This window comes from Nylanderia fulva, unplaced genomic scaffold (assembly GCF_048542155.1).
Source record: "Nylanderia fulva isolate GAGA-0341 unplaced genomic scaffold, ASM4854215v1 Scaffold12, whole genome shotgun sequence".
In the NCBI taxonomy this organism is placed as follows: domain Eukaryota; kingdom Metazoa; phylum Arthropoda; class Insecta; order Hymenoptera; family Formicidae; genus Nylanderia; species Nylanderia fulva.
Genome location: NW_028189409.1, coordinates 2,636,225 through 2,663,092, shown reverse-complemented (window position 1 = coordinate 2,663,092; position 26,868 = coordinate 2,636,225). Strand labels below are relative to the sequence as shown.

The following is a 26,868-nucleotide window of genomic DNA, read 5'->3' as shown; positions in this document are numbered from 1 at the left end:
TTAGTATTTCTATAATATATTTATCATTTAATTATTATTTACAATTAAAAATAGAATATTGTGAAACTTGAATTCGAGCGGGAGTTGAGAAAAAATGACGGACCAATCAAAAGTCGCCGTCGCAAAAGTTCCTAGACAGACCCTAATGCCGAGTACACACGCTTCGCGTTAAGAAACGACCAATCGCAAGCGATTCACTTATCGATAATTCCGCGAGCCTTCGTCTATCAATTTTCTACGTGTGCACGAAGCCTTGCATGCTCCGATAGCGTGCGCGACCAAGTGTCATTCGGTGTCATCGTACGGTGTGTAGTTGCCCATAGTTAGCATAATATCAGCTTTTTCGGGGTGGGCGGTGTCTCGATTTTAGTTCTCGCGGCCGTCTGAACGATTCGATTGTTTCGATCGTCCCTTCTTCGCCCTGTCACCATAAAATAGACAGGTAATTAATGAACTACGCGCGAGCAGTTGCAATCTCACCCGATATCCCAGATGCAATCGTTCGAGATACTCTGTAATGTTTCACGTTTTTACTTGCGTTAATTCGCCGCATTTTCCCTTCTCTCTTATTAATATCCACTTCTGAGAAGCCTGCCGTATCGTTTTTGAAATGAGCTCGCCGTAATTTGACAGCTCGGCTCTTAATTTCGTGTCGTAGTTAGCGTTACGACACCATAGATTCTCGACATTGATCCAGTTTGCTATATAGGTTGAACCTTGCCTTGTCCAATCAATTCTGTCAAACCAGTAGAAGAAGTAGAAGAAAAAACTAAATCTCTCGTTTAATTGCCCTACAGGCATCTCGGAATTATCAATTTTCTTCTCCGCATCTCTCGGCTGTCAATTTTGACAGATCCATTTTGACATTTCACTCTCACTTTGACCCTAGTATACTTTGATAGTTCCATTGTTAATTTTTTCTAATTAAATTCGATTAGGCAACACTTTGCACAAATTTTATATCCATTTTATTCATTATTATTATTTTTAATTAGTTATATAATTGTTAAAATTAAGTATGACTAAATTAATAATATGATTGCTTAAAATGGAATAATTGTTGAAACTTTAGCATTTTAATAAAGAAATAATGCTGTTAATTGTAAATTGAGAAAAAGTGTGGAATTATTTACATATTGAATATACAACATTAAATTTTATTCTTAAATTATAAATTTATATTTATATATATATATGTATATACTTATATATTTCATTACATTTACAATTAGACAAGATGACCGATTCAAAGTATTTTACAACTACAAAGAAGGGAGAAATATTTGAGCTTAAATCAGAACTCAATAATGAGAAAAAAGAAAAGAAGAAGGAAGCTGTAAAGAAGGTAAATAAAAATCTGCTATTATATATTGTCTTAAATTTCCTTTAAAAATCTTAACTTTCATTTTCTAATATACAAAGAGAAAAACAGAAAATAAGCATTTTTATACAATACTTGTAGAGATTTATATAGCAAAAGTAATATATATTCGTATCATTGGGGTAAATTGCAAGTATAAAAGTTGCAGAGAACTTGAATATTACCTATAACTTCTTCCTGGAAGAATGTGTCTTGTATATAATATATAATCTTTCTATATTTTATACATACTTTATATAATTTCTCCTAATATATATCAATAATTTACTGTATATTTTTGAAATTTATCAATATATTAACAATATGTAGAAAAAAAATTATATATTATATGCTGTATATCTAAAATTTTTTAAATGCATTATATAGACTAGCAATATATACAATTGATGTGATTACACATTGCATTGCATCTTGTAAATTATTTAATTAATATGAAACAAATTATATATTTGTAACAAATATATAACAGCAATTACATAAGATATTTTAGAAAGTAATATCATAGAATAAGATTAATTAATTTTTTATGGAATAAGATTAATAATATTTAATTATTATAAAATAATATTTATATTTTAATTAATATTTATTTTAATGAATTTAATTAATTAAAATAATAAAATCTATATCTTTAAGAGAAAATAATTTCTGTCTCTGTTTAACTAAAAATATCACACTTATATCTGTCACTTATGCTGCAATATTGTTGCATTATTTAATGACACAAATAATTAATTATTATCAATTATCTATTCAGGTTATTGCTTCTATGACAGTTGGAAAAGATGTGTCCGCGTTGTTTCCTGATGTGGTGAACTGTATGCAGACTGACAATTTGGAGCTGAAAAAACTGGTGTACCTGTACCTGATGAACTATGCCAAGAGCCAACCAGACATGGCCATCATGGCTGTCAACACGTTCGTCAAGGTAACGTAGCTTAGAAACTCGTTAGCTCAATTCATGATTCACAATTTTATTATATTTATATATATATATATATATATATATATATATATATATATATAAATATATAACGCACCTTTACCCTTTATACATATTTCTTAATATGATACTTTTGGATAATGTTCAGAGTCTGTCTGTAAAGAGAGGCAAGCTGAGAAAGAATTATATATTCTTGATGACCTTAAATCTCTTAAAATAAATGTATAAATACCTCTTGTTGAATAAATATCGTAGGTATACTTATTTTACAGCGTGCCTCACACTGTATACAGACTGTGCTTTGCAAATTACAGTTTGCACAGGGCTGTCTGCGTTATGGGGCGGAATGTAACTTTTTCGTTCATTACGATTGAACTGTTTATTTTTCAAAGGGCACAGAGGGGGCAGAAGGGAGATCTGGACTTTGGTTGCTCCAATATTCTATATTTAAATAATAATGTATTATTTTCTGGAAAGTTCTTGGAATAATTTTCTAGAATTATATAATAATATAATAACACATGTGTGAAAACATTTTTCTTTTCTATTGTTAAATATGTAAGAACCAAATTCCAGAATGTACTCCAGTAAGTGTTTATCCATTATATTAATATGTATATTTACATATATAATGATTAGTATGAAATACAAATTGATAGAGTAATTTATAAAATATTATATACATATATATACATATATTACTTTCCTCACGCTAATGCACTAATAACAATACAGTCTTGTCTCTAAATTGAGCATGTCAACTTTTTTGATTTGTGAAAAAAGAATCACACAAATATATTAATCTTTATACGAAATGCTTGAAGCAGATTGTATATTTTTCGCATTGCTATATATTTATGATATAAATATATTAAATCAAATTTTTTAATCGAATTTTACACAGATACCGTTTCAAAGAATGATAGATTCGAACATTATATTTCTACTGGCAAATTTCTAATGTGCAGCAGCATGAAGAATGTGATTCCTTAAATGTTTATTTCATATATTATATATACATATATATATATATATATATATATATATATTTATATGTATATATACATATATGATTGCAATTGGTGCTTGTACAAAGATCATATTTACTTATCGCACATATAATTTGTATTATACTCAAAATTTCAGTGTTTAATTGAATGTAATTTCTGTTATAAATGCCTTACAAATGCAAATATTTTAATATAAATATTTTGTAAATATGCTCTTCTTCGTCTTAGACAATATATATACGTACCTTGTTTATGCAGTTATCTTTTATTTGCATGACTGATATTGATGTAACATTCGTAATTCAATTTTTTCTTCCATTTACAAAGTTGAACAATCGTAACAAAAAAAAGAAAGAGAAATTTACAATATACATATAAATGATACCTCGTGCTCTTTAAAAAATGATCAGTTCTCGATTCATACACTACTTTATAAACGACTGATAAGTATATAGTATTTAACACTTAATGAAAAATGGTGACGGTGACCAATTTGACCTTTTTCGTTCTGACACGCAAAAGGAGCTAGCGACATCTCCGATGACAAAGGTACCAATGCTATTTTCTACTTTGTTAAAATTCATGGGTTGAGATAGATTAGCCACTACTGTGACTAGACTTGAATCCCTGGCTTGCCCGATTTTTGCGCAGGACTGCGAGGACCCAAATCCGCTGATTCGCGCGCTAGCAGTTCGTACGATGGGATGCATACGCGTCGACAAGATAACCGAGTATCTGTGTGAGCCGCTGCGTAAGTGCCTGAAGGACGAGGATCCGTATGTACGCAAGACCGCAGCCGTGTGCGTCGCCAAGCTTTATGACATTAACGCTGCCTTGGTCGAGGACCAGGGATTTCTGGATCAATTGAAGGATCTCCTGTCCGATAGCAATCCAATGGTACATTAGCTTTTTCCACTCTCTCACAAAGATTCTTGGTAAACCTGGAACACAATTAGCAAAATATATTTCATAAAGTATACAGAAATTGGTAGAAAAAACATTTTTTGATAAGAAAGGCTATTAAAATCACTTGAATCATTATTGTCTAAGAAATTATAAGACCGAATAAGATGATACAGGTGACGATTGTTGTTAGGTTGTCGCAAACGCAGTAGCTGCCTTGTCCGAGATCAACGAGGCCAGTCCGAGCGGTCAACCCTTGGTAGAGATGAATGCACAGACCATAAACAAACTGCTGACGGCGCTAAACGAGTGTACGGAATGGGGCCAAGTTTTCATTTTGGATTCACTGGCGAATTATTCGCCCAAGGATGATCGCGAGGCGCAAAGCATCTGCGAAAGGATCACACCGCGTCTGGCGCATGCTAATGCTGCAGTCGTGCTTTCTGCTGTCAAGGTGAACGCATTATAAATAAATAGGATGTCTACTTCCTGGAAGAACTTAGGATTGTTAAGGATTTTTCTTTTTAAAAAATTCAGGAATTCTTGTAAAATTACACTAGGTTTAGAATCTAATTGAAAGAAGCTCGTAGATTTCTCAATTTTTTATTCTTAGAGCCTTTAAAGTAATTTTTGAGTTATTTATTATTGAAACAATTTTATATCAATTGAACTCGTTTGCAAATTACAGGTGTTAATGAAACTGATGGAGATGCTGCAATCCGAATCGGATTTTGTCGGCACGCTGACGAAGAAATTAGCACCGCCTCTCGTCACGTTATTGAGCTCCGAGCCAGAAGTTCAATACGTCGCTTTAAGAAATATTAATCTTATTGTGCAAAAGCGACCAGATATTCTAAAACACGAGATGAAAGTATTCTTCGTCAAATACAACGATCCAATATATGTAAAATTAGAAAAACTGGATATTATGATTCGTTTAGCGTCGCAGGCCAACATCGCGCAAGTTTTGTCGGAGCTGAAAGAATACGCCACCGAGGTCGACGTGGATTTTGTAAGAAAAGCTGTCAGGGCTATCGGTCGCTGTGCCATAAAAGTCGAACCGTCTGCTGAACGTTGCGTCTCCACATTGCTAGATTTGATACAAACCAAGGTGATTAAATAAAAGATATTCTAGAGCAGAGAGAATTATATTAAACTCAGGAGTATATTAAAATAATAAATTGGAAAGGATTTGATATACAAATGCAAAATTCAAATATGAAAAGAATTAATCAAAGTCAGGAACAGATATCAGGTATAACAAAATTATTTTTAAATTCTTCTTTAATTATTTTGAACGTTTCGATTCTTCCTTTGAATTATCTTCAGCATATCGATTAGTAAAAAATCAATACACGTGGACTGAAATGTTCAAAATAATTAAAGAGGAATCTAAAAGCAATTTTGTTGCGCCTAATATCTGTATGTCTTGTTCTTGTTAGTCTTTTTCATATCTGACTTAAGAGTCTTTTTTTTTAATATATATTTTGACAAATAACAAAAATAATATAATATAATAATAAATGTATATACACAAATATACTGTCGAAAAATTATTTAATTATTTGCAATCTTTTTAATTTTTCGATTTTTTTCAGGTGAACTACGTTGTTCAAGAGGCGATTGTGGTAATAAAAGATATCTTCCGCAAATATCCCAATAAGTATGAGAGCATAATTTCAACCTTGTGCGAGAATCTGGATACACTTGACGAACCCGAGGCGCGTGCTTCTATGATTTGGATCATCGGAGAGTACGCGGAACGCATCGATAACGCGGATGAATTGCTAGAGAGTTTTCTGGAAGGATTCCACGACGAGAACACGCAAGTGCAGCTTCAACTGCTTACAGCAATCGTAAAATTATTCCTCAAGAGACCGACGGATACGCAAGAGTTGGTTCAGCAAGTACTCAGTCTGGCCACGCAGGATTCCGACAATCCCGATCTTCGTGATCGCGGTTTCATTTACTGGCGGCTGCTCAGCACCGATCCCGCGGCGGCTAAAGAGGTGGTGCTCGCGGAAAAACCTCTGATCTCGGAAGAGACGGATCTGTTGGAGCCGACACTGTTGGACGAATTGATTTGCCATATCTCCAGTTTAGCGTCTGTATATCACAAGCCTCCCACGGCATTCGTGGAAGGTAGAGCCGCGGGTGCCAGAAAGTCCTTGCCCGCTAGAAGCAACTCGAATGAAGAGTCCGCCCGCACAAATGCACAGCCTCACGCCCAGGTTATACCCGCGCAAGATTCTCTAATAGGCGATCTCCTCAGCATGGATATTGGTAAATCTTGGACTCGATAATTGGAAAAATTTTAATTATTTAAATTGAGACATCTTGGGTATAAAACACTTTTTCTATTATTTTTTTAAGAACGGATAAAATTTTGTATAATTATATTCAATTATTTCGTTTGTTGCTGTACACTTACTTATGTAATAATGTTCAATGCTTATATTTTAGGTGGACCAGCAATTGTCACACCGTCACCCGCGCCACAATCCGCAGGAATAGGTCTGGATCTGCTAGGCGGCGGTTTGGACGGAATTCTAAGCAATACTGATAACACAACCGCAGCGCCGGTCGTTTCCCAGAGTACGACGGGTCTCCTCGGCGATATATTTGGCTTCAACCAAGGCCCCGTGTCTTATATACCTCCCAAAGTTAATTGGCTACCGGCCGAAAAAGGCAAAGGTTTCGATATCTGGGGCACATTCACTAGAAAGTAATTAATATAAAAATACATCACCTATCGATTAATATAAATTATAAATTAACTGTAATTTTTGATATCGTGAAATGTCATCGATGTAGGAATGGACAAATTAGTATGGATATGACTTTCACGAATAAGGCGATGCAACCTATGGGAGGATTCGCGATACAGCTCAACAAAAACAGCTTTGGACTATCGCCGGCGGCTCCGTTGCAAGTACCGGCTCCCTTGAATCCTGGAGCAAGTATAGAAGCGAGCGTTATATTGTCTACTACAGGTGCAGTGCAACGTATGGAGCCTTTAAACAATCTTCAAGTCGCTATCAAGAACAATATCGACGTTTTCTATTTCGCCTGTATTGTACCGATGAATGTGTATTTCTCAGAGGATGGTCAATTAGATAAGAGAGTATTTCTTTCAACTTGGAAAGACATACCTGCACAAAACGAGGTAATAATCACCTATATTTATGTCTATATTTATTTATGCAGAAATATACAGGATGTCCCATAGGAAATTGCTGAAACTAATCAGCTGTCATTTTTTAATGCAGTTATTGAGAAAACGAAAATTGTGTTGAAAAGAGGAAAGTCTACAGTTTTTAATGGAAATAAATAAAATGTTTGTATACCAGTTTATTTTATTGAACAAAAGTAATGAAAAAAGTGCTAATAATCACATATGTAAACTGATGATAAATATTTTCGAAGTGTGCACCATTTGAATTTGTACAAAATTCTATTCTTTTATGGAAACTTGTAAAAACTTTTTGTAATGTGTCATTTTTAATGTTATTGATAATCCTTTTAATAGCTGCTATTATATCTGGCACTGTTGAACATATTTATCATTAGTTATGTAATTTTATGTGATTATTAACACTTTTTTCATTACTTTTTATCAATAAAATAAACTGGTATACTAACATATTATTTATATCCATTAAAAACTGTAGACTTTCCTCTTTTCAACACAATTTTTGTTTTCTTAATAACTGAATGCATTAAAAAATAACAGTTGATTAGTTTCAGCAATTTCCTATGGAACATCCTGTAAGATATATATACTACATAAATAAAAATTAATTAGTAAAATTTTTATTAATACAACTTTTTAAGAAAGACTATGTATATATTACTTGCAGGTACAATATACGCTGAATGGAGTAATGTTGACCGCGGATCAAGTTGTGCAAAAAATGCAACAAAACAATGTCTTCACAATTGCTAAGAGAAACGTGGAGGGACAGGATATGCTTTATCAATCTCTTAAGTTGACAAACAATGTCTGGGTGTTAAACGAATTAAAGATTCAGCCAGGCAACCCTGATGTCACAGTATGTTTAATATAGAATGTTTTATTTTTAATTTTTCTAATGCAATTATCTCTGAATAACTAATGGTTATTTAAAGAAATTTAATTAGGTCATAATTATTTTGTTCTTTTTCATATAAATATAAGAGATATATTCTTTTATCAATGTGATTTTGTTCTGGATTAAAACATAATTTTTTTATTAGCCACTTTAATTTCAGAGATAATCACGGAAAAATTATTATATTTACTTGATAGTTTCTCAAATTCTGCAGTTTTAGAATTATTTTTTTTCTGATTACAGTTATCCCTAAAATCTCGATCTGTGGAAGTCGCTCCTGGAGTATTTCAAGCATACAACGCAATCTTACATTCCTAAGTTCTTTTTTTTTTTTTTTTATTAATTAGGATATTGCCATAAAACGCAAAATATAAAAGATATAGCACGCAAGCATGCGCAGCAGCCTATTTATAGCTATCTGTTACATCCGCGTATCGTGCATGAGATTTGAGTATCTTGAAATACCATAGAAATCTCTTTCTGTTACATATTGTCAAATTTATTATAAAAATGATCATTGACGTGTATGAAAATAAAAATTTATGATTATATCTATGTCATTTATGCGTCTTTGTATATTGCATATATTATTTGTATTATATACACAAACATATACACATAGAATAAAATAAAATTTAAAAATCAATGTAAATACTAGAAAAATACACATAAAGCATAATCATAAATGTTTTTTCCAATTCTTTTTAAATTTAAAATTAATTCAAATATATTTTGACAATTTTACTTTGTATTTTAATTTTAATAGAAAATTCTTTACAAGGTAATGCAATTAATTTATTACTTATAAATGCAATATAAAGATTTGATTTCTGAAAAATGGTATTAATACAGAGCTGTCTCTGAATATTTACTGTTAGTATATCTAGCACAAGAAGTAGAATATGTTCAATAACAAAAGAACAATATAATGTGATTGTATTTATTTATCGAATATAAAGAGAAGCATTAAATACATCACGTAAAATTAACATTGTACTTTTCTTCTAAAAGAGCAACCTTCCGTTAACCTTGCCTTGCCACCCGTTGGTGTACATAATATGGTACGGCATCCATCGCATTCAACTGGTCTCTGGGCATGCGAGAAAATAGTTTTGATGGCGTAACAGCCAGGACATTTGACGTCCATAAAGTAACTGTTTGGCTTCTGCACGAGCCTCTTCAATTTATGTTTCCTCTTCTCCTCGATGGGACTCGGGTGAAGAAAATCTCTTGCCAACGGCATTCTATAAAACAAAGAAACAATGGTCAAAGAAAATCTCTCATATTAGAATATACTCATAAATTTGATTCTGTTAAACAACAAATATCTATTATTTTCCACGTGTTTATACTGTCTTCTCTCTTAAGACAAACAATATACACGCACAACATTGTGCAATCTCGTTTAATACATTTGGGATCATGGAACATTTTAATTTATGCAAAATAAATTTTCGCCACTAGCTGTGACATAAAAATGACAGTCGGAGAAGGGAGACTTGATTTTCTCGTCGATTGAATAATATTTCTCTGGTATGTGGGATAATATGGGCGAGCATGACGGCCGAAAAATGCCGCTACGATATGCACGTTGAATAACATATTTCCGAGCTGATCGAGTCTCTCATTTTACAGAAAAATGAAAACCGCATGACAGCGAATAAAACGACATGCGTACTTACGTGATTCGCTGCGTATTTCGTCTTAATTTCAATAATTACAAAGTGTAACCACGTGTTTAATACAACGTTATTCACTGGAAAGGACCATCATCAGATTTAACGCGAAACCCTACGACTGTCAGTCAGTACTACCAAATGTTTTTTCTTGCTGACGTATCTCGCAATCGAGCCACAAAAATGCTTAATTCTGATTGGCTGGAAAGATTTAGTTATCAAAGAGTCCACCATTTACCATTCTCCTAGAGTAACTAGCGTTGACCAATCAAAGAGTAGATTCTCGGATCCCTCTCTCTGATTGGCTTATTATTTTTGTCCGACACTGTTATATTTTTGTGTGTCATATACGTCTTTGATGACACGTGAAGCGTAAAGTATTCTCTAAAAATTTCTAATTATAACAGAAATAAATTGTATTTTATATCAAAATGTCGCAGAAAAAAAGAGTACTTATGATTTGTTTAGGTAAAAATATTATGTATATAATATGAGAAGAAAAATGTCTTGTTATGATGAATTCATGATGATTGTTATGAAAAATTTGTTGTGATTTTTATTATTAATTATAGCTGTTTTATACTTATATTTTATGTTGTAGGCAATATTTGTCGTTCGCCAATAGCAGAAGCTGTGTTTGCAAATGAAATGAGTAAAAGAGGTTTGAAGAATCAATGGGAAGTAGAAAGCGCTGCTATTATAAACTATCATACAGGTAAAGTGCCAGATCATAGAGCTTTGGCCACACTAAAGGATAATGGAATCACTAATTATTCTCACAGAGCACGCCAAGTAAGACTGTAATTAAAATTAAATTTAATTCAATTATATTTTATAACTTTTATCGTTGCAATTTATATTAAGTCTTGATTTAAAATTTTTTATAAGAAGAGAATGAATATATGAATATTATGACTAAATCAAATAAATTAGTTGATAATTGTTTAGAATTGAAGTTATATTGCTACAAATTGTACAACATTACTATAAACATTTTTATTTGTACAGATTACAAAAGAAGACTTTAATCAATTTGATTGGATATTTGGGATGGATAATGATAACATTCAAGATTTAAATGGTTTAAAGTCAACGATAAAGCCAATGGAATGCCGAGCAAAAGTGGAGCTTCTAGGAAGTTATGATCCTAGTGGAGAAGTCATAATACGAGACCCATATTATGTATGTCATCTTTCAACATTCATAAAATCACAAAATAAAATGAAAATATAAAATTATTTATTATTAATTGTTTTTATGATTTTCTCACAGGATGCTGGTAGTGCAGGATTTCAGAAAGCTTATGAGCAATGCCTGAGAAGTGTAACAGCATTTTTGAATAAATATGCAAATTAATACAAAAAGTAAATATTAATCTAACATTCTTAAATATTAAATCAGAAAAAATTTTAAAGAATGTTTTAATGTAAAATAATACAATTTTACTAACTTTTTCGTGATTTGCGATTGCTATTTAAAACATTGAAATAGTTTCTTTATTTAATTCTGAAATTATAAAAATATTCATTTTACAATTAAATATTTTCAATGAAAAACTGCATTGAATAAAAATTCTAAAAATATCTTTTATGTATATAAAATTTAAAAATCATATTTTTGAAGAATTACATTTTAATCACACAAAATAATAGATTTAAAGTTAATGAAAAAGTATTTAGAATTTTATATATAGATACAATTTGCAAATTGATTTTATCATTCTTTACATTATTATGCTTATAAGTATATATTGTGCTGAAAATATTACAGTATGATATATACACACACATACACACACACATGTGGTGATATATATATAAATATATAGTGATATATATTGCATTATCATCTCATTGTGAAAGCTGAAGCTACATCTCAAGAAAATTGAATAGATATTGACAGTGACTGTATTCAATAGAACAAACAACTTGCAATTGGTAGCAATTGAACGTGATTACATTTAGAATCAATAAATTTAAATCATAGAATGTTAATAAGACTCGTGAGAGGCTCGTGCAGAAGCCAAACAGTTACTTCATAGACGTCAAGTGTCCTGGCTGTTATGCCATCAAACTCAATAAGTGTTCTGCTGAACATAATCAATAATTTGCAACTTGGTGAAAAAAATCAAGAAATGTCACAAAAGAAGAGAGTCCTTATGGTTTGTTTAGGTATTTTAATTTATTGATTATTAATCATATAATTTTTTGAATTGTTTTCTATTATTTTAAATGAAGAATGAAAATTAGATAGTATCTCTCAACTTTCTTTTTGCAAAAGAAATAAATATATGAATTAATTGCTTTTATATAATATATACAATGATAATATCTTTCTAGTTAATATTTACATTACAACAAAACTATTTCAATTGAGGTTATAATAATAAGTTTATTAAAATTTCTATTTTTAAATATTACATAATTGAACGAATATGTACTTTACCTACCAAAATAAATTATCTGTGTTTAATCTAATGTATTAATTTTTTTTCTTAAAATATTCTTTTACATTTTTTAAATGTAACTTATTAAAATTAAAAATCTAATACGAGAAATATAATTTTATTTAAATTTTGCATAATGTGCAATCCAGTTTGTAAAACTAAATATATTTTAATAAAATATACTTTTATTGCATATATTAATAGCATATATTTTTATATCAAGAATAATACCAAGTTTTTTATTTATTAAAAGAATTTATTTACATACAATATTTAAATATTAATTATTATAATTAATTGAAAAAAAATCTAAGAGATTATATATAAATACTAATTAGATATGAAAGAGGACTAATAAAAGGCACAGATATTATATTGCAATAAAATTGTTTAAAAATTTTTTTTTATTTTTTATATAAATATCTCTAGTTTTTATTAGCTCTTTTTTTATACTTCTGATTGTGTAAATTAATTATATATATTTATATCTATATACATTAAATTTTTTTGCATAAAAATTCATGAAAAAGTTTTATAAAAACAATTTTTTGTCAGGAAATGATAATATTTCTAGATTAATGATTATTTTAATTTAATTAAATAATATTTTTAATTAAAGTCTCAAATGTGTGTGATATCTTCATGTAGGAAATAGTTGTCGCTCCCCTATGGCAGAGGCAGTGTTTCAAGATCAAGTGCGAAAGATGGGTTTGTCTGATTTTTGGGAAGTTGAAAGTGCCGCTATTATGGCATATCATGTAGGTAATGCTCCAGAACCTAGAGCAATGTCAACTCTACAAAAAGAAGGAATTACAAATTATTCTCACGTCGCGAGACAAGTGAGTTTATTTTTATTCTTTTCTATATTTTTATCATCTTTTTATATGAGATTCTTATTCTTATTCCCTCAATAAAACTTATTTTTTAGATCACAACAAATGATTTCTATAATTTTGACTGGATATTTGGAATGGACAATTATATCACTCATGTACTATGTGATATTAGACCAAAAAATAGCCGAGCAACGATTGAATTACTTGGAACATATGATCCAACTGGAATAGTTGGCATAAAAGATCCTTTATTTGTATGTATTTTTTGCGCAAGATTAATCTTATGTAAAATATAGAAGTTTTCCATGTTTCAATGGGTCATTCTCTCCTCATTATATTTTTATAATATCAAATTAAATAAAAATTAAATATAATTTAATATAAAATTAAATATTTAATCTTTTCTATCGATAGGATGTTGGCAGTGATGGATTTGAGAAAGCATTTCAACAAGCTTCAAGGAGTGTGCGCTTCTTTTTAGAAATAAACATGGTATATTTTATCTTATCTTTTTAATATTATTTGCAGTATAATTTAAAAAAGAAGATAATTAAATTTTTTTAAGAATGAGTATTCTTAAATAAATATATTTAATTATCTTATTTCTTAGCTTTGCTAAGAATAAATTTAGCAATTTTAAAAACTGCATTTTTTATGAATAATACTGATATATATTATAACTAATTAAAATGTGTTTTACAGAAAAATATGAACAAGGAGTGTTCAGGGAGCGCGCTTTTAGCGCTATGAGCGTGCTCTGTCCTTGTTTTACTTTCAGCGAGTAACAGAGACAGAATGATGCTGTCAGCCCTAATAACGTCTCTCCCAACATATCCCAAAAAATAAAATCAGAAATTTTAAGTTTAGAAATAATAGAAATGCTAAAATATTTCAAAAAGAAATGAAAAAAAGAAAATTCGTATAATTTGTATTTCTGAGCAGATTTTTTGTATGTTACATATCATTATACATCATATTTTTAAGATTAAAAACCTCCCTTTTTTTATCTTAGAAAATATAATTAAAAATTTATGAATACACAAAAAAATGAAAAATTTAATTATATTGAATTTTCCTATCATATTATATATATAATTTTTTTTGTTCTTTATTTAAATTAAAAAAAATTTTTTTAATGCAAAAGATTCTAATTATTTTTTAATTAATCTCTCTTGATTGATGATTTTTTTCTCAAAAATTTATATATGCATATATATGTATATTTAATTATATATTTATATATATATTTAATAATTATATTATTTCATAGATGTTACATGCTATTAACATAAATCATAGGATACAATATGAAAAAAATATTAATAATTATAATTTATTTAGGTTCTCAGAATCCACGTATCATTTAAGCATCTTAACACAAGTGTTGTGTTGAAATCAATTTGTGCGTCCAATGACCACAAGACTCGCGCATGCGCACGAAAGTAGCGTCAGGGAGATGGAGATATGTCCTCGGAACAGGCGGAACTCGCAATAGTGCACTGTAGCCTGCAGCTGTACCTGGTCAGCGGGTTGTCAACCATCGTCAAGCTTTGTTACAAGTGTACTGCGCCGTTAAAAGGGACAGATAATAATTTGGATTTTCGAACAAAGAGAGGAATCACTTCGTACGTGTTCTTCATAAAAGCCAACCTTACATCTGATCGTGGGTGATTAATATGCAAGGTAAACAACCTTTCGCAATGTGAAGAGAGCAATAACATTTAGTCAAAGATAAAAAATTAGTGGGGGGGAAAAAGAGGTAGATTTTCATCTAAAGAAGAAACAGAATATTCTTCTCCATAGGGCAAAATGGCGTTTCTATAAGTGTGAGGATAAAGAGAAAAAAGATGTGAGAGAAGAGAATATATGTTCCAATTTTTAGAGTATTTAAAAATTTTTTAAATATATACAGAACGAATCGTGGTACACAAAATATAAGAAAGATAATTTTATATGTAAATATAAATACAATAAAATTTTTTTATATATTTTATTTTTGAGAAAATTGATTTTTTTATTGAAGATTGAATGTGTGTTAATGAAAATCAAATATTTCGGCATAAACAAATAATTTCTGTTTGTATTTGTAAACAAACAATTGTAAATTCATTACTATCGTTTAGGAGCAGGCATGTTCTTTTTATCAATCCTTTGTTTAAATCTAAATTTTTTCCTTGTTTGAGGCTCCAAGATTTTAATCTCGAAATAATTTTACATTTTATAGGAAGTCTTCATCAAGTGACAAATATTTTACAAGTTCATTTAACTATAAGGTTGAAGAAGAAAAAGAAACAATTGAAAAACTTAGTTTGCACTTTAATTTACTGAACAAAATACTTTGTGAGTGACAAGAAGTGAAATTTACAGTAATTTATAACTTTTGGGAAAGTGGAATAAATATATATATTATTGAAACTTGTTTATTACTTTGCTTCAAATTATAACATTGTTTGTAAATATGAGTATAATTAATTTTAAGTCAAATATATGCATATTCAAACTTTAAAGTCATTTTTCTCGAATAGATTTTGTGTAAAAAAATAATTTATTCTACATCTTCGATTTATATTTGCGTGAGAAATCTCAAAGTTTTTATAATTTCTATTGTTCGTCTGTGTATGTATATAAATATACAAAATGATTTAAGAGTGTGAGATGCATAGCAATACAACAAATAAGTAAACAATGTTATTTGAATAAAATCGTGCAGTTTCTGAATTATTGAATAAAAAGAAAATGCTTGATTTTTTATTCTCTTGTTTTATCATTTTTTAAGAATTTTTTCAAATTAATATAGGGTTATGCAGCCCCATAACCTACAGTTTCCTCATTGAAATTCATTATAATTTTTATTTTTAGGATTATTTAACTATTGTATATGTGACACGCATTAATAATTTGTTCAGGATCTGCGAAAGAATTAAGAGATACAAATAGGAATTTGAATAAATGCCTGATATTTTACAGGAAATAAAACTCAATATTAAAGCATTATGAGACATAAAATGGACATTTGGAATAATCCTTTTAATCTTTCATAATTTAAAAGTAGTACAAGTATCACACACATCTTATCCTGATGTTTTATTTGTTTAATATTTAGCGACTTGAAGTACATATTGCTATGCATTATGAATTATCCTGTGTTGGGGGGGAGGGAAATAATGAAGATAAATATATATATATTTACTATAAAAATATGTGATAGGCAAATAGATATATATTATATGTATAAAGTTTCTTTTTTCTTACTTTATTTAAAACTGTTTTCGAGTTATATACATTGAATATTTTCCTAATATATATATATATAACGCTTATAGATCAGTTGTTAAATTTTATTGATTAACGTTGATATGCGCAATATTTCGGATTATCTTTAGGACGATCGCAGTTATCTAAAATAGCAGTTATAGCACACTGATAGCCTTTTTTTTAACTCTGATGCAATCATAAAAAATTATATATAGAAAGAAAGAAATATAAAAAAAGAAAGAATTTTTGATTAAAAAAAAGCTTTTTTTTAACTAAATATATATAATTTAATGTTATAAATTATATAATATATAATTTAATGTTTTCTAAGTCGCTGAATACAATGTAACATTTATATTTATCTAAAATGTATAATCGAAAAATGATCAGAAATAAAATGATGAATGATTAAAAATTAGCTTAAGAAAATCAGCTTGAATCTTCAAAAGAAATCAAAATAAGATTTCTTAAAATACACTTTAATACTACTTTTAACATTAAATGTCAGTGATATTTTAATTATTTGTATTATATTTATTATAATTTTTTTCCTTTGAAAACTAAGAAAATTTTCAAAATTAAATACTCCTGAATTTATGTATGTTTATGTTTGAGTAATTTTTTCTCATGTCTTCAAATTTCAAACTGAAACAATGCAAACATTATTCTAATTATTTTTCAATTATTCTTATTTTTTCTGTATATACAGAATACAGACAGAAATTATATTATATAAGAAAAGAAACATAAACATATATGAATATTTTATATATAATTCTAATAATAATAATAAGAACGAAATTCTTATTAACTATAATACTATTTAACAAAAATTTTTTTTGATACATTTTTCCATCATTTGAAACAAAATATCCATATTTAACTCGAAAACAACAAGATTACATAATAATATTATATAATTTACATTACATTTTTAGACAAAAAATTAATGTTTTTTTATTATTATCCATTATCATTATGTATAATTCAAATAGGAGTAAGTTTATTTTCTAATATATGATATTTAAAACAGTTTTCTATACTTATATGTATATTTATTTATTTATTTATTTATTTATTTATAATAAAGGTGAAAAGATTATATATACTATGAAGAACTAAATGTAAATATAAAAACGATGATAAAGATGATGAGATTCTGGAACAATTTCTATATTGATCATATAATAAACATTATAGATGACATATTGATACTTACAATAATTAGTTACACTGTGTTATGTGATACTTTAAATATAATGTATGTATATATTCAATCAAAATAGAAAAATAGATTTTATTGTTATTTATGCACTTATTAATATCAAGTTAAAATTAAATTTTGTATTATTAGAATTACAAGTTATATTTATTTTAAATGCTAGATTTTATATCTTCTGAAATTTATGAAGAACAGATAATTATTTATTTACAACTAAACTATATATAATTGAAATTAACGACCAATTAAATAATTTATGATTATTTATTTTAGATTAAGGCCGAACAAGATAACTGCAAGCTGTTGCATCATAATTAGAATCATTTTAATCATAAAGATGGAACATTCTCATCAGAAAATTCTCCATCATTTGAGAAAAAATATAATCGATGATCTAAATATTGATAACAATATTGTAGAACCTTTAACATCTCAAGGTATATTAAAAACAGATGATATTCAGATTATTTATACTGGAGTTAGTAACGAAGAGAGAGCTGAAAAATTGTTAGATATACTTCCAAGGTATGTTTATATTTTCTTGTTATGTATTTGCACATGTTTTATACAATCTGAAATGTATGTTTTTATTTTAATGCAGTATTTAAATTTTTGTCCTATTTTTACTAATAAATAATAATAATAATCATATTATCCAAAAATCACTTTCATAATTTGCATTTTTAACAATGATAGACATTAGAGTTTAATGTAATCACTATGTGTTTGTATTAACATTTTTAAGATGTGGTCCATATGCTTTTGGTGTTTTTCATCAATCTTTAAAACATCACTACTTCTGGCTTAGCGACAAAATAGATAATTTGTTACATAATGAGATAGAAAACAATGAAGAAATAGATTATTACCCTGGATCTTTTAACATGCCAGCCCTTTCTCCATTGACGGTTACTAGAGAAGAAAAGGTATAACTACTAGTTATAATATCTATATGATATTAGATTGTATGAATCATTCTCATTATATCTTGCTTGTTATACTAATGATAAGATAAAATTATGAATTTTGAGATATTATGATTATTACTTGACATTTTATTTATTAATAATGCATATCGTTCAATATATGTAACACAATATATGTAACTACATATTATTATACAAAGAAAAATGTATATCACAAAATCTTTATAATGAAATTTTTTAAGGATCTTTATAAATATAAAGATATAATATAAAAAATTAGTTTTTTTTTTTTTATAATGTTAAAGATGTAATATATATTTAATCCTGCGTTATTAGAAAAATAATTTATTATAGTAGGTACATTATTTAATTCTTTCTTATCTGGTTTCATTGTTTCTTTCCATGCATACATATGGAAATTGTGTAAGTTATAAAAAATTACTCAATTTCACTACTTTTACACACACACACACACACACATATATATATGTCATAATAAAAATATACAATAAATCATATAATAAAAGTAATATATAAGTCATAAAATTATATGTATGTATATAATACGTCATATAGTAAAAGTATGTTTAATAGGTCATATAATAAATATACATATATGTACATATATGTATGTATGTATACAGGGTGTTATAAAAATACCGAAACAGCAGAATAACTCGAAAAATATGAGTCCTAGAAAAATGTTAAGTACTGGGTTTTTATGATTTTTTCCTGGTTATCTGTGAACGTCAGATAGCCAGGGAAAAAATTATAAAAATCCAGTACTTAACATTTTTTCTACGATTCATATTTTTCAAGTTATTCTGCTGTTCCGGTACCTTTATAACACCCTGTATGTGTGTATGTATATATATATATATATATATATATATATATATATATATATATATAAAATCATATAGAAAATATATATAATAAGTCATATAATAAGAATAATATAATAATCATATAATAAAAGTGTGTATGTGTGTATATTTGTTGATTTAACATACTATGATAAATTTTTTAATTTTTAAGATAAAAGTTTACTATTAATACAATATATTTACAATATTTTTATAAATACATTGTATGTATTGACAGGTTGCACAGTTGAAGACAGCTTTAAAACAATTAAAACCTTCAGAATACATTGTGTTACATGGCATGAAGGGATTTGGAAAATCATGTCTAACTGCCAATACTCTTAAGGATACAAGATTGGTGAAAAATTTTTTTTCTGTATGATCTTTTCTATAATTATTGAGCTTACAACATTTATATTAAATTTTGCATGCAAATAATTTTCTTTTTCTTTTTCTTTTATTTTAGAATCAAATATACTGGATTAAATTCACATGTGATCGTTCAACTGATGAAGAAATATTAATTCAGTTGAACACACTTTATCATAATGTGAAGAATTCTGAAATTCAAGCAGATTCGTTCCTTCCATTGGAGAAAGATTCTTTGATCCGATTTTTTAAATGTTATTTTGAAAAACAAGATAATCGCAATGCTTTGCTAATTTTAGATGATGTGTCGAATAAAAATATTATTAAAGCTTTTGATTTTGAATGTAAAACTTTAGTTCTCACTGCCGACATCAATATTCTACAAGGAAAAAGATTTAAAAAAATAGAGGTAATAATATACAATCTAGAGTATTTTTCATTATTTTTCTGATTAAATAGATTTAAAATATATTAAATTTTAAAATTCAATTTTATTATATAGTATTAAATTGAAGTATTAAATTATAGTATTAAATTTTATTATATAGTATTAAAATACATAATTGATCTCACAATAAAATATGCAATAATTTCAGATGAGTGATGGATTTACTGAAACAGAGACATTGGGTTTATTTGCCAAAGTGCTGGAAATTAATGTGAATGAACTGCCTGTGGAAGCGAAAAAAATTCATGAAGAATGTAAGGGTATGCCATTACTCATTGCCATGTTTGCTGCGCAATTTGAAGAATTTAAATGCGATATGAGATTACAACCTAATAGATGGAGATATTACCTAGACTCCTTGAGAAAAAAGGATGGAAAAAATAAGTAAGATTATTATTATATAGTCTATCGATTAAATAATGTATTAATCAATAAAATAATATTGTTATATTGTTACAGAGTAATAAGAGAATTCTTTAAAAAACAAGAAACTATTTTTGATATGTGTATATACCAGTTGAAACCAAGATTGAAAGACCATTATAAGAGTCTAGCTATTTTTAATGAAGATGTCAATATAACTTCAAAGGTATAATAAATTATAAAATTTATTATTAATTTACTATATACAACCGTAATTTACATCAATGTGGTTGGTAGAGAAATATGGATTAAATTAAAATTCCATAATTTTAAGGACATAAAATAAAGGAATAAAATAAAATTTTTAAGTGTGCTTTAAAAATTTGAAGATGATTCTTGATTTTTTAAATGGAAATATGTTTTTTACAGCAAAATTATATATTATTTTTGAACGCAAGCATAAAAAATATGTACTACAATTTTTCTTCTTTCTCAATTCTAATAATTTTATTTTTTTTTAGACTCTAGCAATTTTCTGGGAAGAAGATATATTTTATGTTGACGAACTGATGCTTGACTTGTGCCATAAATCACTGGTAGCCAAAAAATGGAATAAGGACTTGAACAGTTATATTTATGGCATACATGACTTATTGCTATGTCATCTCAAGAGAAAACTAACACAAGATGAATTGATAGAGATGCATAAAGCTCTTATTGAGAAATATCGCGAAAATTGTGATAACGATTTTTCAAAATTGCCTGATGATAATTATATTTATTCCTATATTGGCCATCATTTGGAGGAAGCAAAATTATTTGAGGAAATTCCGAAAATTTATTTGGACTTCAATTTTATACAAGCTAAGATAATGCATTCAGGTTTAAGAGATCTACTGTTGGATTTGAAAAAATACAAAAAATATATTACATACCGTTATAATAGCGAATACGAGGCACATCTCTCAGATATCGAAAGATTTCTTCAAGAACAAGCAAGCATTATATTAGAACAAAGACGAAAAAAATGCTTGGATATAATTCAAATCGCAATGAATCATTCATCTCAAAACTACGTTACTCAAACTGCCAAACAACTAGCTATAAAACAAACGAATCACTTGTACTTATCTCATGATAAAACTCGCGAATACGTGGATATATCGTTAATTCACGAAACACCAACGAACATCTGCACGTCAGTTTTCACAGACGATTCTAATTTAATTTTGATTGGAAACACATCAGGCAAAATAATATTATGGAATTGCGAAAGTATGCAGCAAAAAGTTTTCAATGGCCATGATGAAAAAGATTCAATTAAAAAACTCATTGTATCTATGAATGGTGATTGCTTCTTATCATTGAGCAGTGCTGGTATAATAAAGCTATTTGATCTCTGGTTGGGCGATGCACTTGAAATCAATGATCACAGTGATATGCATATGGAAAGTCCACGACAGAGACAACCTTCCTGGTCTATCATGTTTAGGCACAATAATTTAGACGATAGTGCAGTAGAATTCTCCATTAGAAACGAAATTATATTAGATATGGCATTTGGATACAACGACCAGTATATTGCTGCGTGCAGTAATAAAACCATTCAGGTACTTGTTATTTATTTATGTTATGATATTGTGACTAAAATATTTCAATCTTTTACACACGATTCTTTTACGAAATAAAGTATTTTTTTACATTTTACTGTAATATATTTTTTTAGAAAAATTTTAATATATATGAAATATAGCAATATATAAAATAAAATAATTATATATAAAATATATTATTTATGTTTCTCTATTTGTGACATTTTGTGTGTTTTTTTAGATGTGGAATCGAAAGGGGGAACTTGTGTGTACCATAGAAAAAGATTCCATGTTGTAAGTACAATTGTATATGTAAACGATGATGTGTTTATGTGTATAAGTATAATTAATATATAACGTACATTTGTGTTATAGGGATAGCATAACAAAAATTGCATTTACGGATGAAGCTTTATTATTACATGTAATAGACGAATCAAGGATGACTTTTTCTGTATACTCTTGTAATGCCAATTACACTGAATATCGATATCGTGCCTGTTACAATCTACAGTTAAAGAATGACAAGAAAGTCATATTCTTTCATCATATACCAAGGAAAGATAACTCGTTAATAATTGTCACTGAAAAGCAAGCTATATGTGTGAGAGTGTGGTATGGAGATACTGTGCATAAATACTGTAAACAGAGAAAGATGTTCATCAAAAATAACAGTCCTGTAACTTATGTTTGTGCAACTATAACTTACGATGGTGAATATATGATTGTGGCTGACTCTGCTGGTTTCATAAATGTATGGCAAACTTCTGTAGGAGAGCCAATTATTGCTATTTACAAATGTCGCGTCACATCCTTAGATACTTATTGCTTGGAAGAAGAAGGCTGTCATATTGTACGTACTATTTATTTTATTTTAATTATCATTTAATTATAATTTTCTTTCTAATTTATTTAACTCAATTTAAGACTATTCGAAATGTTTAATAATTTCTTTTTTCCCAGATATGCGGAAATGGAAATAAATTATTTTACAAATGGAAATTTCGAACACAATCGAATAAAATGTTAAGGTAGTTTAATTAAATTAAAAAATTATATATATATAATATATTATATATTTATACTTAATTTTTTAACTTAATTATATATTAACTACACACACACACATACACACACATAAATATATATATATATATATATATATATATATATATATATATATTTAATTTTTTAACTTTATAGTCAAAGTTAATTAGATCTTATAGCATTGTTTTTTTTTTTTTGTTAAACTAGGGAATGTTTATTTGATGCGGCAGTGAAGCCCTATGAAACAGAAGACACATATATATTAGTTAAAGGGACCCATCTGAAAAAAATAATAGTATTACATGGAAATGAAGCAATAGCTGAACCTGAATCTATAGAAAAAATATTAAGATTGCAACTTTCCCCTGATGAGAAGGAAATTGTATATCTTACTGAAAAAAACAATCTTATGTTATATGACATAACAACCAGTACATCCAATCTTATTTTAAAACTGGAAGTACCAAATATATTTTTGAAGATTATAAATATTTACAACTGTAATATAATAGTTTGTGAATGCAATGGTATTTTAACGGTATGTATTATTAAATTCCTAAATTTTAAACACTAAAAATATTCTAAATATTTAATTAATTTTTATTCTCCAAATAGATGTGGCGATGTTGTAAACAGATATACGAAAGCAATATTTCTGTACACGTAATCAATATTCATAAATTGTATAACGATTATGTGGCAATAATAATGCAAAATAGTATAAGAACGATTTACATTCCTAATTTATGTGAAGAGCGAAGAGCAACTTGGCAAATAATAAGTCAACTTTCGTTCAATCCGCCTTCAGATGTTACATTTAGTTGTTTAAGCCACAATAAATTTTACTTAGCGGTCTTAAATGAATCATGTCAGCTAGTTTTATATTATTTGAACGAAAATATAAAAGTATCGCCAAGTACCAAGGAAATAAATGAAGAGCCTTATTTTAATTATACGTTTGCATCGAACACAATTTGCTGTGATATTTCGCAAAATGAGCAATATATTGCCGTAGGAATTGAAAAAGGACAAATTTTTGTAAGTCTTTTAGTTTTAGATGTAGTATATAATATTAATATTTATTTATATATATATATATTTAATTTATGTATTATATAATATAATAATAATTATTATTATATATGATTTATATAATTTTATATTGAATTTATTAATATTTAATCCTTTTGTTTTCTTTTTAGATTTTCGACATTCAAAAGCAAAGAGAGATCGTTCAACTATCTTTCCATAAAGATCCCATTACACAATTGTTTTGGGCTCCAACTTCCATAGATGTACCAATTTTACTCTCTGTGACAAATAATGAATTAGCTTGGTGGAACATTGCTTTAATAAAGAATAAGAATACAAGAAGAAGTCGAATGGGCATTAAACACAGTATGAGTACTCCTTCATTTGGTCAAAATGCATTTAACAGGGACACACGAATACCTAACAGCCAAAGCTTAGATACCAGTGTATCCAGTTTACAAATCAACGATGCATTGGATACAGATAACACTGCCAATACCGTGAGTAAATATTGGACAAATAAGATAGGTAGGGATCCTGAAGTACCAGAATTATTAGCAGTTATCGAATTGCCACCAAATCCGAATACAAAGCTACACGTTTCTACAGATTTTACTAAATTTGTCACAGTTGACATGTATGGATCTATCAATACATTTAAACTCATTGATTACAATACTTTAGAGATATAGAGATGAATTAATTTAAAATGCAATATTGCAAATATGCAATTATATGTGATAATAATAACAACAAGATGTACATAAATATGAACAAAAAAGTACAGTTTTCGATGCATTTGTATTCGTTATTGCAATTTAAAATATGTGATATTGTTATACGAAAAATTAAAAAAAAAATTTAATGTATAATGTAATATAGATTACAATAAGATACAATAAGATACACAAATTAATACATGTATCTAAAATGTTTATAACGAAGAAATGTACACATGTATCGTAATACTGTATTTTATTGCTTATTATATATGCTCAAATTTACATACAACGAAATAAGTATATGTAAATATATATATATATATTTCGTACTACAGTATCACGTTGCTGCTACTTGCATTTATCATAAAATTAGCAGAAATTTACTATTTATATAGTAAAACTATATTTAATAAATTATTAAATGTGCTTTTTTTACAATGAAGCTTTTTCTCGCTCTCTATAGTCTAATAAGTGCTATATTACAATAAAATAGTTTTTGATTAAAATATTTGTGCCATTGACAAATATACTATCATTGATAAATATATTAAACTGCCAAATATGTATATACATTTGCTAATTTTTGATAAATGCTATATCATTTTTGAAAGTATTTTAGAGAGTTCTTTAGAATGGATAATGCATTTACGACAATAGTATCTTTTATACTACGGATTTCAAATATTGCTTTTTGTACTAGTGATATATTAAAAATTTAATGAACATAAGACTGATAAATGTGACAGCTCATGTCATGAATTTCACTGATGATCTATTCAGTCAAATAGTTAAAATGTGTATATGATAATTAATGCCATTACATATGCACATATGTATATATTTAATGCCATTAATACTAAATGATACACATAATATTATAATTATAATTTTTTTTATATTATAATGTATATATTAATTATATATGCAAATTATAATAAATTTCTATTATAATTATAATATATATTTTAATTTTATATATATATATATATATATATATATATATAAAAATCATAAATTTTATACATATAATAAAAAATTTAAACTTTTATTATATGTAATTCATGTGCCTTATATATAGAAATATGTAAGATATAGTATATCTTTAAAGATACCTTTAAAGATATACATCTATGATGTAATTATATTGCTACCCTTATGAAATTATATTGTGATTGAAACTTTTCCTATCTAATTGTATTAGATTGTATTTATTTTAATATTTGAAACATAAGAATTGGAAAAGTTTTATCAGACTTAAATACAACATTTCATAAGTTAGGTAAATTCTTCGTCATTAATATTCATTAATTTTTAATAGATCTTTTATCCTTTTTTTATATCTCAGTTTGTTAGTTTTTTTCCTTTCTATCAATGCTACAAAATATAATATGCTTGCATTTCTTAATCTTTCTATCTATTAATATATTAAGTTATCACATAGAATATATTGCACGATCTTATATATATTTTTATCGTACACATAAAAAAAATATTTATATTTCGATAAGAAACATTTATATGTATTATTCGAAACTTAATGTATTTATTTATAATATATTGCAAGCATAAGCCAAGCTAGTTGCTCAGAAAAAAACTGACTACTGATTAATTAGATATTTTATATTTTAATCCTGTGCTCATTTTTTTGAAATATTTTATTTGTATGTTATTTACAATCACTTTGTATTGTATATTTTAATTATTATTACGAAAACATCTCAATATATAAATAATGTAAAT

The 26,868-nt window shown here is 27.5% G+C and overlaps 5 protein-coding genes across 13 annotated transcripts; 4 read left to right on the top strand and 1 right to left on the bottom strand.

The window, feature by feature from the left end:
* Positions 1 to 252: 252 nt before the first annotated feature.
* Positions 253 to 9,539, top strand: AP-1-2beta (adaptor protein complex 1/2, beta subunit). Of its 2 annotated transcripts, XM_029298989.2 has the most exons (12): positions 253 to 442; positions 1,233 to 1,345; positions 2,139 to 2,309; positions 3,857 to 3,883; positions 3,986 to 4,231; positions 4,431 to 4,691; positions 4,926 to 5,348; positions 5,836 to 6,520; positions 6,701 to 6,962; positions 7,052 to 7,403; positions 8,098 to 8,289; positions 8,572 to 9,539. In XM_029298989.2, exons 2-12 carry the CDS (start codon positions 1,238 to 1,240, stop codon positions 8,644 to 8,646), a joined length of 2,802 nt encoding a protein of 933 aa, XP_029154822.1. In that variant the 5' UTR covers positions 253 to 442; positions 1,233 to 1,237; the 3' UTR covers positions 8,647 to 9,539. The 2 variants fall into 2 exon arrangements, with proteins under 2 accessions (XP_029154822.1, XP_029154823.1); XM_029298990.2 differs by lacking the exon at positions 3,857 to 3,883.
* On the bottom strand, positions 9,255 to 10,122 carry RpS27 (ribosomal protein S27). The gene is made up of 2 exons (XM_029298996.2): positions 10,011 to 10,122; positions 9,255 to 9,572 (listed from the first exon to the last, which is right to left on the bottom strand). Exon 2 carries the CDS (start codon positions 9,569 to 9,571, stop codon positions 9,314 to 9,316), a length of 258 nt encoding a protein of 85 aa, XP_029154829.1. The 5' UTR covers position 9,572; positions 10,011 to 10,122; the 3' UTR covers positions 9,255 to 9,313.
* Positions 10,123 to 10,337: 215 nt separating this feature from the next.
* On the top strand, positions 10,338 to 11,373 carry LOC114927907 (low molecular weight phosphotyrosine protein phosphatase-like). Its single transcript, XM_029298971.2, has 4 exons — positions 10,338 to 10,472; positions 10,606 to 10,796; positions 11,013 to 11,186; positions 11,277 to 11,373. Exons 1-4 carry the CDS (start codon positions 10,436 to 10,438, stop codon positions 11,358 to 11,360), a joined length of 486 nt encoding a protein of 161 aa, XP_029154804.2. The 5' UTR covers positions 10,338 to 10,435; the 3' UTR covers positions 11,361 to 11,373.
* LOC114927906 (low molecular weight phosphotyrosine protein phosphatase 1-like) lies at positions 11,308 to 16,037 on the top strand. 4 transcript variants are annotated; one of them, XR_014926552.1, is made up of 6 exons: positions 11,308 to 11,368; positions 13,099 to 13,289; positions 13,379 to 13,540; positions 13,701 to 13,778; positions 14,628 to 14,969; positions 15,511 to 16,037. XR_014926552.1 is itself a non-coding variant. In XM_029298970.2 (5 exons), the coding sequence occupies exons 1-5, from the start codon at positions 12,067 to 12,069 to the stop codon at positions 14,034 to 14,036; spliced, it is 588 nt and encodes a 195-aa protein (XP_029154803.2). In that variant the 5' UTR covers positions 11,521 to 12,066; the 3' UTR covers positions 14,037 to 14,278. The 4 variants fall into 4 exon arrangements, 1 of the variants encoding a protein (XP_029154803.2); XR_014926551.1 differs by lacking the exon at positions 11,308 to 11,368 and adding an exon at positions 11,501 to 12,175; XR_003818972.2 differs by lacking the exons at positions 11,308 to 11,368; positions 15,511 to 16,037 and adding exons at positions 11,521 to 12,175; positions 13,989 to 14,235 and having other exon boundaries at positions 14,628 to 14,658.
* Positions 14,903 to 25,129, top strand: LOC114927905 (Death-associated APAF1-related killer). Of its 5 annotated transcripts, none has more exons than XM_029298965.2 (15): positions 14,905 to 14,969; positions 17,632 to 17,802; positions 18,037 to 18,288; positions 18,509 to 18,689; positions 19,803 to 19,931; positions 20,022 to 20,333; positions 20,521 to 20,756; positions 20,832 to 20,961; positions 21,257 to 22,345; positions 22,569 to 22,621; positions 22,703 to 23,180; positions 23,291 to 23,358; positions 23,582 to 23,912; positions 23,990 to 24,412; positions 24,577 to 25,129. In XM_029298965.2, the coding sequence occupies exons 2-15, from the start codon at positions 17,681 to 17,683 to the stop codon at positions 25,096 to 25,098; spliced, it is 4,326 nt and encodes a 1,441-aa protein (XP_029154798.2). In that variant the 5' UTR covers positions 14,905 to 14,969; positions 17,632 to 17,680; the 3' UTR covers positions 25,099 to 25,129. The 5 variants fall into 5 exon arrangements, with proteins under 5 accessions (XP_029154799.1, XP_029154798.2, XP_085346430.1 ...); XM_085490304.1 differs by having other exon boundaries at positions 19,794 to 19,931; XM_029298966.2 differs by lacking the exon at positions 17,632 to 17,802 and having other exon boundaries at positions 14,903 to 14,969; positions 19,794 to 19,931.
* The last annotated feature ends 1,739 nt before the right edge of the window (positions 25,130 to 26,868 follow it).